Genomic DNA, 19,073 nt, shown 5'->3' on the forward strand with positions numbered 1-19,073 from the left:
ACCAAGTAATCGCAAAAAGTCAAAAGAAATGGGGGGGGGGGGGTATTTTTTATTTGATTTCGAGTGTTTTCCCTTTCTTAATATCCAAACTTATTTCATTGATCGTACACGTAGCGGAATCCTTTGTTTGTTTTTGTTTGAAGTTTTAATTAAAGTTAAAAATCTTGTAATGTCAAATAAAAGGAGGGTGAAAGCATTATTTATTATAGATGATTTTTCATTTCTTTATTATTTCAAGAAAAAAAACCCCAGTTAATAAATCCAGGAGAATGGTCAACCTATGATATCCATACTACAATTCAACGTTCTTTATCAGCTTTCTCAGTGGAATTGATCTCTATCTATAAGTAGAGCTCATTCTTTCTCATTGAATAAATTAAGGAAGAAAAATAAAGCTCCGTTTTGATACGTCTGACTCTCTCCGTTACTATAATAGGCAGTCGGCCTTTACATGTGGCTAAAAGAAAATTACCGCCACTTGAAATGGAAACCGCAAAATCCGCCTCTTGAAATGTTCCAGTCATCAATATTAGCACTATGCAGCACAGCGTTGGCGGTTTGTAATCACTACAAGTTTTGATAGACCGTTATTCATACGCCCCAATTTACAGAAACGTTTCATGTGTATGTTGTTTTCACTAGCATGTCGCGCCCAAACTTCCTCATTTCATATCATAACAGGGCTTCATGATTTAGGATTAAATGAGCTAATGATGTTCTATATTATGGAGTGATTATTTCAGATTTCATTATCAAAAATGGGTTATTGGTTCAATTTAAGACTCGATTCATTGTTTCTGACGAGTTCTGGCAGTGTAGGAAATGTGATCTGGATGTTGATTGCTGTTTTTACTAAATCCTGTTGGAGTTTTAACATTGATGTTACACGACCTCTTGTCTATAAGGGCAATAATGGAACTAATTTCGGAGCTGCCGTGGATTTATTAAATAATACTGATGGAAAATGGTGGGTATTTAATTAATGTGCATAAAAAAGCTTTATTTATGATTAAATTCTGATAAGAAGCTGGTGATCACATCTCTCTCTCTCTCGTTCTGTCTCTCATTTTCTCCCATTTCAGTGATTCATTATTGGTCATATCATGCTGACGAAATCTCTCTCTCTCGTCTTTGAATCGCTATTGCTCATACAAAACTGATGAACTCTTTCTCTCTCTCGTCTTTGAATCGCTATTGCTCAAACAAAACTAATCTCTCTCTCTCTCATGAGTATAATTGGTCAAGTCTCCCTCTCTTTCTCTCTCTTTCAGTGAGTCAGCTATTGCTCATATCAAACGCTTTTTATGACCTGATCAGCGTGCTAAGATCAATATAAACCCAGACACAGCTAGCGTTCTGTAAATATCTGAATATGCCCTGAAACGTTTATCCTTTTGAATGCCGTAGTAATGTTATACAGATTACAATTATTATGAAGCTGTTCTGCATTAACAGTCTTCCTTCTACTGGCTTTATTTTAACTGGTTATTTTTAATGACTTTTAATGAGGGCAAGGATCGTCAATACACGATATTTAGAAGTGTCTATACTTCATGGGCCACTATTTAATAATTAATTCACGCGCTTCCCTCCACGAATCGGGTTCATTCTGTTCGAAGAGCAGTCCATTTTGATCGTAAAATCCTCCTTGCTCTATTAAGTGCCTCCTTCGAAACTGTTGCGCTATTACGTGACGCATTAGAGGGTTTGTGATATTATACACATGAACTCAGCATATACGTAATTTGTGTGTACTTGACTCTTGACGAGTTAAAATATTCACAATCAAAAAATAGCCTTTACTGCATGTGCATTTTGACTCCCATTTTTGCGCTTTCTGTGTTTTAAAAGGTCAATAGGACAACCTCTATTTATTAACGCAGTTACCTCTAAAACATACATGATAATTTTCTGCAGTTAACTGTACATGTATGTCCAGTAATCTTTAATAATAGAATGCTATGACAATTTTGTGCGCATTCCAGTTCACGGAATACTTGCACAATACACATGACCTTGCACTGTTTACTGAAATAGAATGTTACTATATGTACATGTATGTATAATACTTTGTTACTGAAGTATATAAAAATATCAAGTCGTGCTTGATAGGATATTGATCTAGTAGGAAAATTCAAAACTAAATCTGTTTATTCAATCTTATCCGGTGGCTTCGATGTTTATTTAATAGATGAAAATATAGTACTTTACTGGGCAAACATGTCAAATGGAGTTTATCTTAAATATCATTTTCCGTTTGACGCATCCGGCCGATCTTCTGTGCATGAGTTATAAATGAGCTTGTTATTCGCCATCCTTTGTTACAAGGCAAAATTGATCGCGACTTGATTCACCCCTGAATCTGAATTTATCGGTTAGTACATCTATATGCACTGGATATAACTGAGTCAAGCAAAGTGAATAAAAGGAGAAAGGAGGGGGGGTAATTAAATGAAGAGTAAGACGTCCCAAACTCTTGCAATTTTTCGCTAATTCAGTTTTTAAGAATAATAGAATTACTGTTGAAGATGCTTTGAGAAAAGAAAATAAGGGGGGATGGGAATAAAAAAATGAATAAAACAAAATAACCAGTGCAAGGATATGCACGTCTAAATTTTTTTTCACTGCGGCATTTCGTAAATTTCCGCAACAGTTAATTAGATTTCATAAAAAGTTTTATTTGTCTTTAATGCACTTGCATGAAGCCTTTTAAATGCTATAATCAGATATTGTGAATTCACTTCTTGGCTTAGTGTAAATATCTTTCAGCTTTATTAGTTTTTTTTCCTCGTTCAATGAGATATTCGAGTCTCTATATTCAACGTTGTCCTTAATATTTCTTCTTAAAAGCTATTAATTGCATACGAAAGCCCATTGAGCTCATTTTAGTAGGTAAAAAAAAAATATTTTTCGCGTTATAACGCGAAACTTTCGCGTTATAACGCGTAACTTTCTCGTTATAACACGTAACTTTCGCGAATAAGCGCGAAACTTTCGCATTATAACGCGAAATTATACATATATAGTCAAGTTACTCAGGAACCTGTGATCTTGACTGACTGATAAAAAACATGAACGCAGAGGGGGACTTCTATGAATTTATAAATGACATTTCTTCAGAAGATGTAAAAGAGAATTGATGCGAGAAATGGATAGATTAGTGTTGATTTTGCATTTAATCTCAAAACCCTACTAATTAATTAAATGAATATTCCTTTAAAGATTTCCTTGTTTTTCACTTGTTTAATCAAAGAAATTCTGTAGACTATTTTTTATTTCTCAGGAAGATCTCCACTCGTTGCTTTCTTTGAATAAATTGTCAATGTGTTCGTAAGTAATGGTATGACCAAGTGGTGCAACCTTAAAATACAATGTTGTATTTCTACAGTGAGTCTATCGGAGATGAAATATTTGATACGAATATTTGTCATCCAATTTTCACATTAGGTTACTCATGTGATGTGACACAATTCTTCCGTGAAATACAAATTTACCTCATTGTTGTCAATTTTCTGAGATCTTTTATTTCAAATTCTATACAGAGTGTTCAATCTAATTAAAATTAGACTTGTATTTTCGCTCCTCTACCATAAGCTTCAACACTTGTATTGAACAGCATTGAGACGGACAAAATGTGACGGCAAAAAAGATTTAGAAAGAGGAAAGACACATTCAATGGCGAGAAAACATAAAATTTCAGCTCGTGATAATCCAAGTTCAAAATAGTCTTTCGTTTTTCACTGAAATGAATAAACTAGATCATTAAAAAGTAAAACAAACTGTAGAGTTATGCAAATGTCTCTGTTTTACAGGGAAAGTTTCGCGTTATAACGCGAATGTTTCGCGTTTATTCGCGAAAGTTACGCGTTTATTCGCGAAAGTTTCGCGTTTATTCGCGAAAGTTTCGCGTTATAACGCGAAAAATAAATTTTTTTTATCTACGAAAATGAGCTCAATGGGCTTTCGTAATTGCATATATATATATTAAGAAATTGTTCTATTTGGGAATTCCCCGGTTGTTATTTTTTTGTAATTTTTTTTTTTTTTTTTTTTTTTTTTGTTTTGAAAATCGAAACTATATGTACATGTGTACGTACTTTTTAAAGACACAAATAACGAAACATTTTTTGACGGGTCCCCAGTATTTTATTATATAAATATATACAATGGGATTGGATACATGTTCTAAAATAACTCATCGCACCCTCTCCCTACATGTAATTTCACAAAAATTGAAATAATGTGGACAACAGTTTCTGCAGAATAAAATATCAACATAGTAATATATACTGCTAAATTATGTCGATACACAATTTCTTATATAAGAATAATCAATTGAGTCTACCAGAATGTTAAAAACATGAATGTACAACCGAAGAAAAGATTTTCATTTTCAGCAATACTAAGTGACGTATCCCCCAGAGTATAGTACACGTATGTGTGTCAACAATATGAACTATTAAATCTAAAAAAAAAACCCAAAAAACTCAGGCCTCAGTTCTACAAAAAGTTTTCTTTCTCTTCCAAAGGGATACCCCCTCTATTTTTTTAAAACTAAGACAAATTTTTTAAGGTGCTTTACATCAAGGTCATATTAGAATATTATGCACTACATCATAAAAACTAGAATTACGTTTATGTATTTGAAGTACTTCCTTTTTTAAACCAAGAAGTATAAAGCGTCTTTGTAACAAATCATGAAAAAGAAATAAACAAGGCTAACTTATATATCTGATTTAAAGTCTTCTTCTTGACAAATGAAAATGAAATACCGTAATAGTTACACAATAAAATTTCCTTGAGAGAGAAGATTGAAATACATGTACATGCACGTTGTGTCTGCATGCTGCCCAATTCTATTCAATTCTGTGAATAAAATATTGTTTCAATTAATTTTCATCATATATGCAATTAACAAAGTATCTTTCATCAAAACTTTCCTAATTTTTCCGTTTTTAAATGTGCATCACTCTAGCCTATACATGATGTTGCATGGCCTCGGGAACAAGGGAGGGACAGGGCGTTTCCCTCTCCCAATAATTTTGCCGATATATATAGTATACAATAGAAAATGATAATCTAGTTACTTTATGCTAGTGTCCCAAGTTTTGCTTGGTAGTGCCCCCTCCCTCAACTGAAATGCCCCCCCCCCCCATGAATTGCTTTCTACAAGCCTGGATTGTAAGTTGAGCAAGCTCAAACCCGCACTACAGTTAAACTTAAAGTGAAACATTTTGGCCGCCTCAGTCTGAATTGAAGAGTCTTATAAATAAACCTGATTTGAGTAGATTTGACCCTGAACTGTTTCGACCCTATCATAGCTCGGAAGAACTGTTCATTTACTTTTTGTATATCAATAAGAAATCTGCACTATGACCAAGAAGCTATACGTCAAAAAGACAAAACTATGTTAATCTGATCTTTAAATGTACTGAATACACAAAAGTGTTTATATTAAGTTCTTTTATAAGCAATGATTCTTCGATTCAGGAAATGATTCTAACTTATTGAAATGAATCAAAGAGTCGCTAAATTTAAAAGTTGTTGGACTGTATACAGAATATTTTGATATCCTCAGTTGTAACAAAGCCCAATATAACGAGGAATGCTGCATTGTACCCATTTTTCTTAGGCTAGGGTGAATTCAATTTGACGATTCTTTCATTAAATTCAAAGGATGACTGCACTTAAGGACATGCGAAAATTGCGACAAAATAAACTTTCAAAACAAGCATTTTTCTTTTAATTGCACGAATGGTCAACATCTAATCTACAACTTTATGTAATTACATTAAATAAAAGTACGTATTTACGAAGTACGAAGCTGTTTTCTAAGGCGGGGGTCATCACAATTCCTTGAATCTCCGTACGATAGTGAAGACGCCCACTTTTCCACTGACTTTATACATAGTCAGCGCATGTTTGTCTATTGTTCTCGTTTAACAGTAGTTGTATATTTGCATTAACATTGTGTCAAAAGGAGATTAATAGACAAACATGCGCTCATGGTTTAAACGAGAAAAAACTGCTTCTTCTTACATTTGCTCTCACTATTGTAACCAAGAGCTGTGACATGTTGAATATTATAATTCACCACGTGATTTCTTACCTCAGGTAACTCTGTGAATACTAAATTCCGTCACGTGACTTGTAGAGTAGCATGTTTTGTGCTAACTAGGACAATGTACTCGAAAACGTTAAATTGTTAGGCATTGGTTTAAAAGATTCTTAACTTACATGGACGTCGCTCATATTGTTAATTTCGTTTTTGAAACCTCTGAAAATACTGTACTTGTGCCATACAGAATAAAGAGGGAATGGGAAAGAGTGATCTCGTATTTTTTTAATACATGTCATTGTTATTTATCTAGTCTAATTTTAGACCCATTCTTACAATATTAGCTCCACCTCTCATGCATACCTAATGTTTAATCAAGGGCAGGTAAGTGTAAATTCTCTATATTTGGAAAGCGTACGGACAGAAAACATAGAATCATTTTATTGTATCACAGTCTAAGATCATTTTAATATTTGAATTCGATTCGAAATTGACAGGATTCTTTCATAAATATATAAAAATGAAATAAGATTATGATATAAAAGCAACAGAAGCGACCGAAAAAGACCCAAAACCCGGCGTTAAGTGCAGTCATCCTTTCAGCTATTTTCCTGGGAAGTCTACGTCAGATTTTAGGGAAATCTGATAATGAGCATATATTGATTGTATTAGTATATAAACCTGACTAAGTAATGCAGTTTAATGTCTTGGATATGCATGTACTATACAAATATAGCCTTTTTATGAGGTCGATACCTTGATATATCGATTTCACAGAATATCGATCGAGCACGAAGTCGATACATGTACATGCATATCTAAGAATTGACAGAATAAGAGGGCTACAATTGTTATATTGTATTTTTTTTTTTAAAAGTTTGACAAAATTTGAAAATAATATGATTATTTACTCTCACATTGCAATTTTACTTCTTTATAGATAGAAATTTTAAATGCTGTCCATGGCCAAATTCTATTTTATGTTTAACGTCTTTCGCGCAGGTTTACGAGAATTTGCTATTTTTTTTTTTGGGGGGGGGGGGCAATCGGAATCCTCTGTAGAAAAATTATTGTAGTTTTTTTTTACCGTTAGATACTAAACACTGCATTCCATAGGAATAGAAATATTTTTTGAAGTATATTTGGCATACTCTATATGAGACTACTTTTCAAATTAAGATTTTTATTTAAATTTAAATAAAAATCATTTAACAATAAACCTATATTAACATCTACGTACTGTATATGTTACTCTGATTTCTTTTTTCAAAACTTTGATTCATGAAATTTTGTTTGTTTCTTCTAACTCCCCCATGGATTTTGATTTTATTTTTGCATGTAGTATACATGTATTTAGTATATATTACATTAAACGCAGATCTAGAATTAATATAATACATCCTTTTAAAAAAAAATATGCAGTTTTTATTACAATGCTTGTGTTTCTTTTTTACACTGATGAATAGTTAAGGGAATATACTAAATTAAAAGGCTACATTTTTAAAAATTATTTTTTGTATCAACATAAAAATCCTCTAACAGCTAAGATATACTTCCATTACAGAATAGGTCTTTATTCAAGGCATTGTTACGTCATCTGTTTTTAGAAACATCAAGTTGATATGCTTTTTTAATCTTAAAAAAACATCCATGCAGTCAATATGCTGTTTTATACTTGATCATGTGATCTAGTTTCCTCCAATCAGAAGTTTGGAATGATGGAGAAAATGGTAGATGTGTACATCAAGAGCACGGATTATATTGACCTGTTCTTTTTTTTTTTTTTTTTTTCAATTTTCCAAGATATACAATATAATACTAATAGTGATAGCTAGACGAGAAATATAAAAGAGGACCTTCGAAACTAAAAATAAAATGTCGGTTTCATACTTCCTTCTTCTAAATTTGACTGATTTATCCGAAGATCAATCTTATAAAAAAATGTTGATTTGTGTAAGTGGAGAGGAATAACCCTAAGTTTGACACAAAAACAACACAGTGATTTATTGACTATAAGTTAATACTCTTGTAGAGATATTTACTACATTACACAACAAAAAGCGATTTATCAAGATGCTATAAAATACATTTTCATTGTAATGCATTCTGCCGATGTATCAATGCAAAGGATATACATGTATTGGGGACTATGCAACACGCACTGATTTTCTACAAACGATATTTACTGCATTCCGCAACGCACTAGTTTATCAAGACGTTATTATGCATGCAGCTGCATTCTACATCATATACCGATCATCAAGAAACGTGGAAACAATATTTTATTTTACTGCACTGCAAAACGCACAGTAATTTCTTAAGACGCATACAATTGTATTCTGCATCATGATATCATAATATCGATTTATCAAGAAACGAGTGCAAACAATATTTACTGCACAAAGCAACACACACTGATTTCTCAAGTCGCATCCAACTGCATTCCACATCATATACCGATTTAACAAGACGCAAGTTCATACAATATTTACTGCACTATATGCAACACGCACTTATTTCTCAAGACGCATGCAACTGCATTCAACATCATAAACGGATTTATCAAATATTAGCTGCAGTTCAACACACAGTTACATTTATTGTGCATGACGCGTTTAAAGATACTATATGCACTGATACAGTAAATAATATCATCTTATTTTGGACCTACAGGGGTGGAATGGGGGGTCCCACGGGATTTTCAGAGATATTAAATTTCTATGTAAAGTAAAGGAAAACTGATTTAGGACCCCCTACGAAACTCGAACCTTTCGTACTATATGTTAAGGAGAGTCATGCATCTGAGGAAAATGGAGTTAAGAATGTACATGTACACCTGTAATCCCCCCCCCCCTCGCATCCCAACCGCACCAACACCACGAAATAGGATTTCAGACTTGGGCAATTTTACGTTAGTTTGTTTATTTGCTTATTGTTTTTATTTCATTTCTTTTTTTTTTGGGGGGGGGGGGGGCTTGTCAAAAAATTACGAGTCCGATATTTGTTTGAGTTGGTGTGGAACTCCAACAACCAACCAACCCCCCATCCCCCCCCCCCCCTGGAAAAAAAAGAATCGTGGATCCAAGCATGTATTTACATGATAGATGTACGTGTACATGTAAAACAAATTCATTCCCTTTTCATGAAACCAGTACTTACTTTTGTCTGTATTTAGAATATTTATAGTTTTACATATCGTAGAATATTACTCTGGAAGAGGAAAAAGGGGGGTTATGTCTGTAACACAAAACATAATCGTAATGTTGATACAACAACAACAAAATAATGCTCCTATAAAACTTTATTTTGGAAAGGGAGATTCAACATAAATGTTTATCATTATACTAGTATTGAAAAAAAAAAAAACAACAACAACAACAAAATAATGTTCGTATGTCCTTCATAACAGCCCTTTATGGCTCATAATCTTAAGGAACATTTTGCTTTTTACAGATCTAGAGTATTCAATTTTTGACTTTTTCTTTCCTGCAGGCTCTTAGTTGGTGCACCACTTGATTCATTATCCTATGCAAAAAATTACAGTCAGACAGGCAACGTGTTTCTGTGTCCTGTACAAGTCCAGATAAAATTAACAAATCTCACTAATTGCACAGAAATAGGACTAACAGACTTAAGGAAAATTGGTAAGTGATTTCGATATGTCTCAGGAAAATCTTTATAAAGTTCTGTATGAAATATATGGAGATAAGGAACAGTGTTCAAGCTCAAAAGTCCATTAAACAATACAAATTTTGGAGCAGAGCAAACACGGACCTCTAAAACACCAGAGGTGGGATCAGGTGCCATGGAGGAGTGAGCATCACCTGCCGTGTGCTTCTTGTCATGATCGAAAAAAACCCCCAGAAAAATCCGTCGAAAATTCAGTGTGTAAATAATGGCCCAATAATTAGTATGAAAAACATTGTACTTAATCATAAATTGTTTTTGCTGACAAGGTCATTGTATCGACCACAGAACTTATGAAATGACGACTTAAAACGAGACTGGTGATATTCTTGTTTCATCAACTTGTTTGTCAATAGCTTACCTCGTTTTAAAAATTGTTCATACGTAGAGCATGCTCTTGCATATTGAATCAACTGAGAGATATAAACCCCGTATGCAGGTGATGAAAGTATATTGCTGCATAAGTAAGGGGAGTTGACGATTGAAAAGTTAAAGTCATCAAGTTTATCATAAAGCTTTGTTGTTAGATTACAATTAACGTCTTTTTCTAGTAAAATATCCAAATATGAAACAGATGTGTCAGACTCTGTGGTATCTTTTATAGTTCTTAATGAAATATATTTGGTCTTATTAATAACAAATGATTCCAATCAGAGATAATACATGTATAAGCCGTCAGGTCCCATGCATCAGTAGATGCATGCTGGCATAAAGAAAGATTCCTAACTGTTAAATGGTCATTATAGCCTTCCATCTCAACGGGTAGCGTCCCATCATATGTGACATATTCTCGAAGGGACGCAAAGCAAATTTAAAATAAAAGAAGCCTGGTTTAATTTAAGTTTATAGCCAATTGCAATATCAAAATTACATTTTACTCTTGTTTTAATTTTTATTTCATTGACTTGTCTCCAAATCAAAAAGCTTATATATACCAATCTAATCTTTTCCATGGATTTCACAGAATTTATTTTTTAAGTTTCTAAAAATCTGTTAATGTTAGACAGAAACAATTTGACATGGTGAAAAAGAACATTCTTTCCAACTTGTGTAGGAGGTGATCGTTATCCGAGTCTGTGCTTGTTACTTTCCATGATAAGATGTAATAAATAACGGGATATCGTCATGATTTCTACTAAACATATTTTATATCTATATCCTTTATTAAAACATTTGGCTTTAGGACAGACGATACGTTCCTCTATAATATATATTTTTTCTCAAGATTTTGTCATTGGAGTATTGCTACTTTAACATGTTTACTCGCAAAAAAAAAAAAAAGAATGAGGTACCTTACCAGGCATTTGTGCAAGATACCAGAGGGTAGTTTTTTCCTTGTTTAATCCATTTGGGAAAAAAAAAATATTTGCCAATATCAAATTTTTTAGTGTTTGGATTTCTTAATAACGATTAGAAACTGGTTTAGAAATCATACATTACGAAGATATACATAACAGATATTTGAAGAACGTATTAAGTTAGGGATAACATTAGAGATTTATCGTGCAATTGATACCTTGTTAGCGAAAGAAACATGCGGTTCAGGCGAGGCCTCTGCAAATTAGTCCCATATTTAAATATGCCTAGAGTCTTTTTCTAGAGGAGTTTATTTTCGTTTTAACATATATTTCAATATACATATGTAGAATTTTTTTGTTCAACCTTTAACTACTTTTATTTTTAAATTTGATTTTTTTTTCAAAATGAATGAATAAAATGATTAATTTCAATACTCTGTTTCAATAGAATTATATTTAATTAAAGTTGGTTTCCCAAATATTCAAATTATGCTTTTAAGACATAGAGTCTTGAATTTTGAAAACGGTTCTTGCCACTTTCCTGTTTTCTTCATTGCTGCAAAGGTTAATAAGGGGATTCTGAACACATTAAAAATGCTATTTTTTCAATCTTTCCATGGCTACCATGACACATGGTAACCATTTTTTTTTTTTTTTTTGCCTAATGTAAGTTTATGATGTATCAAAGACTTTCATCGGTCATAGCCAGTTTCTGGGACTATGCGTGCCATAGCTCCTATGAAAGACTTCAAGTCATCACAGAGAATAGCTTAAAAATTACAGATCAAAAAAGGATTTGAGAACAAGACTGATTCTAGAATTTCTAATCCTACCAGCTCTTTCCGTCTGATGAATTCCCCCTTTCAAATATCAAACAAAATGTAAAGTGAAACAATTGTAGACAGTGGAATACTCAGTGTTTCAGAAATATCACCAGTTTAACAATTCTTTGAATAATACATACCTGAAACAGACTTGCTGTTTTCAGAAGCAATCATAATGAACATTAGCAACTGACAAGAAGAACACAAAGTAAAATGTACAGTGTAGGTAATTTATCGCAGTAACATAAGAAAGTAGGAAGTATTGTCCTTTAATAGAAATAATAAATATTTCATATTTACCATATTTTGGCGGGAAAAAATCTCTCAATAATTATTAGGAACGCTATATATATGTTCTAAGTCTGAATTCGTCTTTTTTTTTTCTTAGTTTCTCATGAATCCAGACTGGGCGCAAGTTTAATGGTTTTAGACGATACTACTCTCGTAAGTAAACCTGTATTTTACGTAGATCCAAGATTAATTTCATTAATTTAGATAATGTCAGTAAAATTCATCCACAGTTTTTTTTTTCTGGCAGATCGTTCAAAATTCAATTGCGTAATCTTTTCCATTTTCCCATAAAACATGAAATTAATACAAATAATATTTATGTGAGTAAGTTCTTTTTTCAGCAAGACTAAAAAGATTATGCTGTAAATGGATTATTACAATAATTCAAATGTTAATTTTCAAAGACCATATGTTTGGGAAGCAGTAGCAAGTTAATAAGCATATTAATATTATTGTTAAAAATACTTTTATTTCAGGTTTGTGCCCCAGGATTTAAAAATGTATACAAGCAAAATGCCACTTCCGGTGCATGCGTATACTTTAAGAATAATGACATTTCTGATATATCCGGTCTGCTTATTCGAATTACAAATAATGACTCGAAGTTCTCCTGGTCCATGTTTGGATTTTCCATGGCGCCTGGAATAGTAAGCCTTCCTCTCCTTCATTTTCTTTTCAAGCCTTTGGAAAAAATATATTTGTACATTTTTCAAGAAAGTTGAGCTGCAACAAATTATCATCGTGCAGCACAGCATCAAGTCCGATAGGTGACAGACTATTAATGTCATAATGCAATTTTTAAACTAACAAATTAATACTCTGATGCCTGATCATGTGACTTTGATTTATGTAAAATATACAATTATACTGGTAATGATTTTGACGATATAAAGCTTATCTTTATTTTGAACAGAATGAAACATTTCCTTACACTGTTGGTGGGCCAAACAGCGGACATCAAGGTATGTCTATATTAATCAGAAACTGTAATCATAATTAGTCAATTAGTTCTTAATAGTAATTCATGAATAATACATTAACAGTGATTAGTCTATTAGCTACTAACAATTATTACATATGTGTGAATTGGTCAATTAGTTATAGAACATTAATAAGAAAGTACAAATCCAGCAGCTCTTTTTATCTATAACCCCCCCCCCCCCCCCAGGAATTGTATACTTATTTTTATTCACGTTTATGTAGATATCTGAATTAGTTCTTTTTTAGTTTTACCTTAGAGTAGTTTAGAGTTGTTTTGAATAATTGTATTCAATTTCAGTGAGATATTATTCTAGTCCGAATCTTATAAAACATTCGCAAGAAAACTTAAGTAATTTCAGATGCAAAAAATCTATATGAATGAAAACACTCACTGTTTGAAAAACTCTTCGTTAAGGACAGATGATACAAACAAATTTTTTCTTTGGAGGAGACTTAATATCATGTCACAGCTTTAGAAAAGTGGACAATTTTATTTTTTTTCCTTAGACTTGGAGAATGAAACACTTTCCATATTTCCCCCCAAAATTACAAAACTAGAGTAATCATGGTAAAATTATTTAATCTTCATTCATTTACCCTCTTTTTTCTTCAAAATGTTTCTAAAGGAGCAAAGAAAAAATTCAAAGAATTATCCACTTTTCTAAAATTGTTTCATGATATATATTAAGTCTCCTCCAAAGAAAAAAAAAATATTTGTATCATCTGTCCTTAAGTGAAAACGCGAATTTTTAATGCGTTATGTAAGATTTCAATTCTTCCTTGTGAAAGAAAAAGTGACACACTACTTCAAGTTTATGTAATGGTACTTCTTATGAAGTAGATATTGTTCAACATCTTAAGAAATAAGATGAACGGGATATTCTTATACATTTTATTTAGGTCTTCAAAGAAACAATGGACTGTGCCAATCTGTTTAATATAATTCAAAAACCATCAACTCCAAAAATAAACTAAATTTAACAAACCCCCACTGTATGTCATTTCGCAGAATTATTTTCAAAAGAAAATTTGCTTATCTTTTGCAGGTACACATTCTCTATATCTGGAATCTTTCCACTTTTCAATGAATTGCTCTTTCTCAGTTATATTCACCACTGGACTTTCGCGAGAAGCGCTGACTTTTACAGTCGACGGCTTACTTTAACATTTAGACCTGCGTTATGTACGGAGGTACGGAATTGATTACATGTATCTTTAAGGAAACCTTAAAGTGGCTATAGGTATGGTGTTAGTGGCAGTAACATAATTTACCGGTATGCAATCATCACAAGGGAAGTTGGGAGGCAGAATAAAATGACTTAAAATATCTCATTTGTGAAGGGTAGTATCTTCTTTCAATCTCATTGCAAAATTTTGATTAAGATATGTAATACTTTATATTTGAGTCCCCTTTTCTGACCCCCTTTCTTGTATTGTAACTATGTTTTTACTACTTTTCGTCAATAAATGACTTTTTTTTTTTAAACTCAAACAATGTTTTTTGTTTTGGCCTGCTTTAACAAACACAAGCTCAGACAGTCGTTTGGCAGGAGAACTAAGGAACATAAATCTCATTTTCTGAAAGAAACAAATAAGGAAGAAAAACTTGGCAAGAGTTGGCCAACGTGTGAAGGGAGAAGGTCTAGGGTAGCCTAGGGCGATTGCCGTTCCCTTCCTAGACAACATCAATTGTGCTTTGAAATGACCTATTATTATCGTTTAATTAACTGTTAAGCTAAATAATTATTTATATTGCAAAAGAGGGTCCGTATATTGTCCCAGTGTTACTGTAAAAGTAAGCCGTCGATTGTAAAAGTCAGCGCTTCTCGCAAAAGTCCACTACTACTAACATACTTATAGACCAATATTGCCATATTCAACTCATTAGGTGCCACCCAAAAAAAAAAACCCAACTTAAGAACCCATTTTTTCATATTCGAAATTACATACTAATCGAAATAAACACATCATATACTCATAGGATAATTTGTCTTTTTTGTCTTGATGCACTCAGTATAAAAAGAAACAAATACAATAGTCTTAACTTATTCATGTTAACTATACCTAAAAAAAATTAAACTCGTTATCAAGATTGAAATCCGTCGATTTAAAAAAAAAAAAAAGAAAGAAATTCTTCTTTGTTGCAACATTGTTGAAAAATACGCAACTCCTTGAAAGCGGGTTATGTTACTAGTTTTTTCTGTGATTCATTGCAATTAACAACGTTTAGTAAAAGAAAGAAAGACATTTCCTTAATATTTATGTCTACCATAAGGTGAATCATATAAAGTTGTTGAAAATGCGTAAAAATCTTTTAGGCATCATTGATGGAAACAGTGAAGATAACGAGCAGTGATCAATTTAAAAAAAAAAAAAAAAAAAAAAAAAAAAAAAAAAAAAAAAAACTACAAACAATGCTAATCTGTGACCAGGGCATGAAATATATGAAGATAATGAACAGTATTCAGGCTCAAAAGTCCATCAAACAATACAAAATAGGAGCAGAGCAAACACGGACCTCCAAACATCAGAGGTGGGATCAGGTGCCATGGAGGAGTGAGCATCCCCTGCCGACAGGTCACACTCGCCGTGTGCTCCCTGTCATGATCGGGAAATAACGGAAAAATCCGTCGACAATTCAAAACACGGACCACGGGAAAATTTAGTTGGGATCAGGCCCCAGGATCATGAAACATCTTACGCTTAGGCCAACTTTAAAATAATGTTTGCTTGCCCTCTCCCGACTCAGGATGAAAATATTGAGTCGGTAGGTAGGTGAGAATTTTTTTTTTCAAAGAAAATTTCAAAATCAATGCTGAATTTTTAAAATCTATTTTCCGGAATGCATAAAATTAAAAATAATAATTCCTTTCTGGAGGATAAAAAAGTTTTGAGTCGGGCCATTTTTAGCTAGTCGGTCGGGAGAGGGCAACCAAACAATTTTTTAAAGATGGCCTTAAGTCAAAATTTTTATGTTTTGTTAAAACATTGTAAAATGTTGTAGAGGTCAAGCAGACCAGACTTTAACTAATTTTCAATATTGCTTAACAAAAGTGTTTGTATCTGCAAATTTAGAGATTACATGTAATTCAATAATTATTAAACATTTTAAAGGCAATAAAAGAATTTGACTTAAGGACACAGGCAACGTAGTTTGAACTTTATTGTCTTTTTCCCTGGAGTTGAAGAGTTCCAATACTTAAAGGAACTGTTTGCTACATTTTAATGTCTAAATATGCTGTTGTACACTTCTTCTAAAACAAGTTTGGATAATCAAAACATCTAGAATATATGTTTCGTAATTTTTGTGTATTTTTCTTTGAATTATACAAGAATTTTCATCAATTAATATCTTTTCAAAACCCCTGGTAATGCATGCTGATTTTTTGTATATGAACATCTGATGACACTATAATCTTAAATTAAGAATATCTTGAAAAATTATCAGTAGGTAAGGTACGTTGCGTATGTCCTTAAGTCTAAGTCTATTTCATGATCCTGGGGCCTGGTGCCCAGGAAGAGTATGCAGCCATAAAACAGTTGACCTATAACACTTTGTAGCTTCTTATTTAATTAAGTTACTAATGACTTAAAAAATTCTAACTAGATTAAAAGCAAATTTCATTGTTCCAGAAAACAGCAATTTAATTTTCATAGGGGAAAAGGAATATATTTTGTGCATTTTCATTTTCAGTCTTTGTACTTTAAATATACATGTATTAAGTAGATAACCTGGTAGCATTTCATCTTTTGTCTCTCGAAGTATTGACTTTCGCTTTTAGAAATACAATAAGCCCAACGCAAACACTTAACATTTACTGTGCAAGCGCAATTAGTGCATACATTCTTCGCAGGAAATTAGATCGTCCTATTTTATAACTGTGTTGCTTTGCCGAGCCCTTGACCTGGAAAAGTTCTCCTTTGACGGAAAGATAACTTGTATAATTATAACAACACTTAATAAACTTTTTAAATTGCATGGTTCTTAATAGCAACATGTTTTTCTGTCTATCCATTTCATTCTCTCTATCTGAAACCAGACGACTCCCATAACGATGCAGGTATGTGCTTTGTTTTATTACAGTTGAGCTTCGTTAATTCTCAAGCAAATCATCCGGATAAATGAAGCGTCCGGAGAAGTATTGTCCGGATTACTGAGGCTCCACTGTACCTTTTTTTCAATGAAAATCCTCCATTTATGCGTGACGATTCCCTTGAATTTTGTTTCTCTTTCTGATTATCAGTTTGGTAAGAAGGTGTCCCATTATCCAATATATAATGCCGCTGAAACTTTATATATCTCATATAATTTCTTTTATTTAGAATTGGTGAATTGCTTTTTTGCTAAGGGATTGCTTCTGTATTTAGTAATAGTCAATTGCTTAAGTAGTTGTTTTCCTTTCATTTTATATTTTGCTTAATGTAACTGGCAAGGATTCCACATTAGAATCTGTATATTACATGGGTTGATTCGAATCACTCGATCCAAAATGGTCAAACAAAAATACAGTGCAAAGCTTTGTCTCTCAAATCTCAAGCAGTATATAAAATTTCAAAGAGAATACTTTATGGAAGAAATAAGGGAGATAAAAATTCAGTCGAATTTTGTTTTCATTTGTGGAAAATAAACTGTAAAAGAAGAAATGGATCAAAGACGTGCATGAAAGAATGATAAAGAAAAACTTCTTGTATTTTTTTGAGTATATATGGCAATGCTTATGGTCAAAATGAAAATAAGATATTTTTAAGTTAGAATTTTATTACTATTTTCTCTGTATAAATATTTTATATAACAGTAATATGAATCCTTTGCAAGAATACGAAGACAGAACAGTCTTAAGGTGACTATGCTTTTTTAGGGAAATTTTTCAATATGTCGTTTTGTAGAAATATGTAGGACACACTTATTAAATGCATCTTACATGATGGATATTTTTTTAACTTCCTGATTAATTCATCATGCTATTTTTGTAATTCTGAACATTGTTTATCGCGATCTCAGGATTATATAATTATAATCAACATGTTCTATAAATGAACTGAACCTTGTTTTCCTACCAGGATAACATGTTCTCTTGCATTTTAGAGCATAAAATATCCCCTGGAATAATCTCGCTTGCATATCAGTAATCGTTGTTTTTCATTTTTCATATAATAATTTAAAACTTGTCAGAAATTATTTTCTTGTTTTCTTGTGGCATTACCTGAGTCAAATTCATTCTCATTGTGAATATCATAATTTGATTCTTTTATTTTGTTGTAAAAAGTTCTTTTGTTCTGATACATGTACACAAAGCTTCTTATGGTATTTAAAAAGTACTGGACAAACTTCAGTAGATGGTCTTGGTATTCAATTTTTATAACTTTACAGAATCCTGCAGTTGATTGTGTTTGGAAACTAATTTAAATGATTCTTAAAGTCATTTATTTTTTTCTTCTTTTTATTAACTTTAAAAGGATATTTTTATTTTGTTTTATTTGTAGAGGGTGGACTGGCCACTTTTACTACGTCCAGTCGAGGATTAACGAGCCGATTTGTAGCAGGAACGACCTCCATTCAACCAGGATCATATTTTGGTAAATATGTACAGAACGACCTTTTTAGAAATTCATTGACGTTGCTTACTTTCAATTCCATATAAGGAATCTAGCAAATGAAACAATTTGTGCACACGTGTCACAACACTTTTTAGCTCACCTGAGCTGAAAGCTCAAGTGAGCTTTTCTGATCACATTTTGTCCGTAGTCCGTCTGTCCGTCCGTCAATCCGTCTGTAAACTTTTCACATTTTCGACTTCTTCTCCAGAACCACTGGGCCATTTTCAACCAAACTTGCCACAAAGCATCCTTGGAAGAAGGGGGTTCAAGTTCGTTCAAATGAAGGGCCATGCCCTCTTCCAAGGGGAGATAATTAAGAATAAGTGAAAATTTGGT

The 19,073-nt window shown here is 32.5% G+C and overlaps 1 protein-coding gene across 2 annotated transcripts in view; it reads left to right on the plus strand.

Annotated features, from left to right (window-relative positions):
* The first annotated feature begins 623 nt into the window (after nt 1-623).
* Nucleotides 624-19,073, plus strand: part of LOC133176095 (integrin alpha-4-like) — a 34,354-nt gene continuing 15,904 nt past the window's right edge. Inside the window, exons 1-7 of one of the 2 annotated variants that reach the window (XM_061311263.1) lie at nt 624-967; nt 9,551-9,702; nt 12,256-12,311; nt 12,635-12,805; nt 13,072-13,120; nt 17,180-17,200; nt 18,624-18,716. In XM_061311263.1, coding sequence (XP_061167247.1) covers nt 759-967; nt 9,551-9,702; nt 12,256-12,311; nt 12,635-12,805; nt 13,072-13,120; nt 17,180-17,200; nt 18,624-18,716 — 751 coding nt within the window. In that variant the 5' untranslated portion in view covers nt 624-758. The remainder of the gene's footprint in view (nt 968-9,550; nt 9,703-12,255; nt 12,312-12,634; nt 12,806-13,071; nt 13,121-17,179; nt 17,201-18,623; nt 18,717-19,073) is intronic. The other variant, XM_061311264.1, reaches the window with a different exon arrangement.

This window comes from Saccostrea echinata, unplaced genomic scaffold, assembly GCF_033153115.1.
Source record: "Saccostrea echinata isolate AGI-Se365-2 ecotype Australia unplaced genomic scaffold, CSIRO_AGI_Sech_v1 ptg000065l, whole genome shotgun sequence".
Lineage (NCBI taxonomy): Eukaryota > Metazoa > Mollusca > Bivalvia > Ostreida > Ostreidae > Saccostrea > Saccostrea echinata.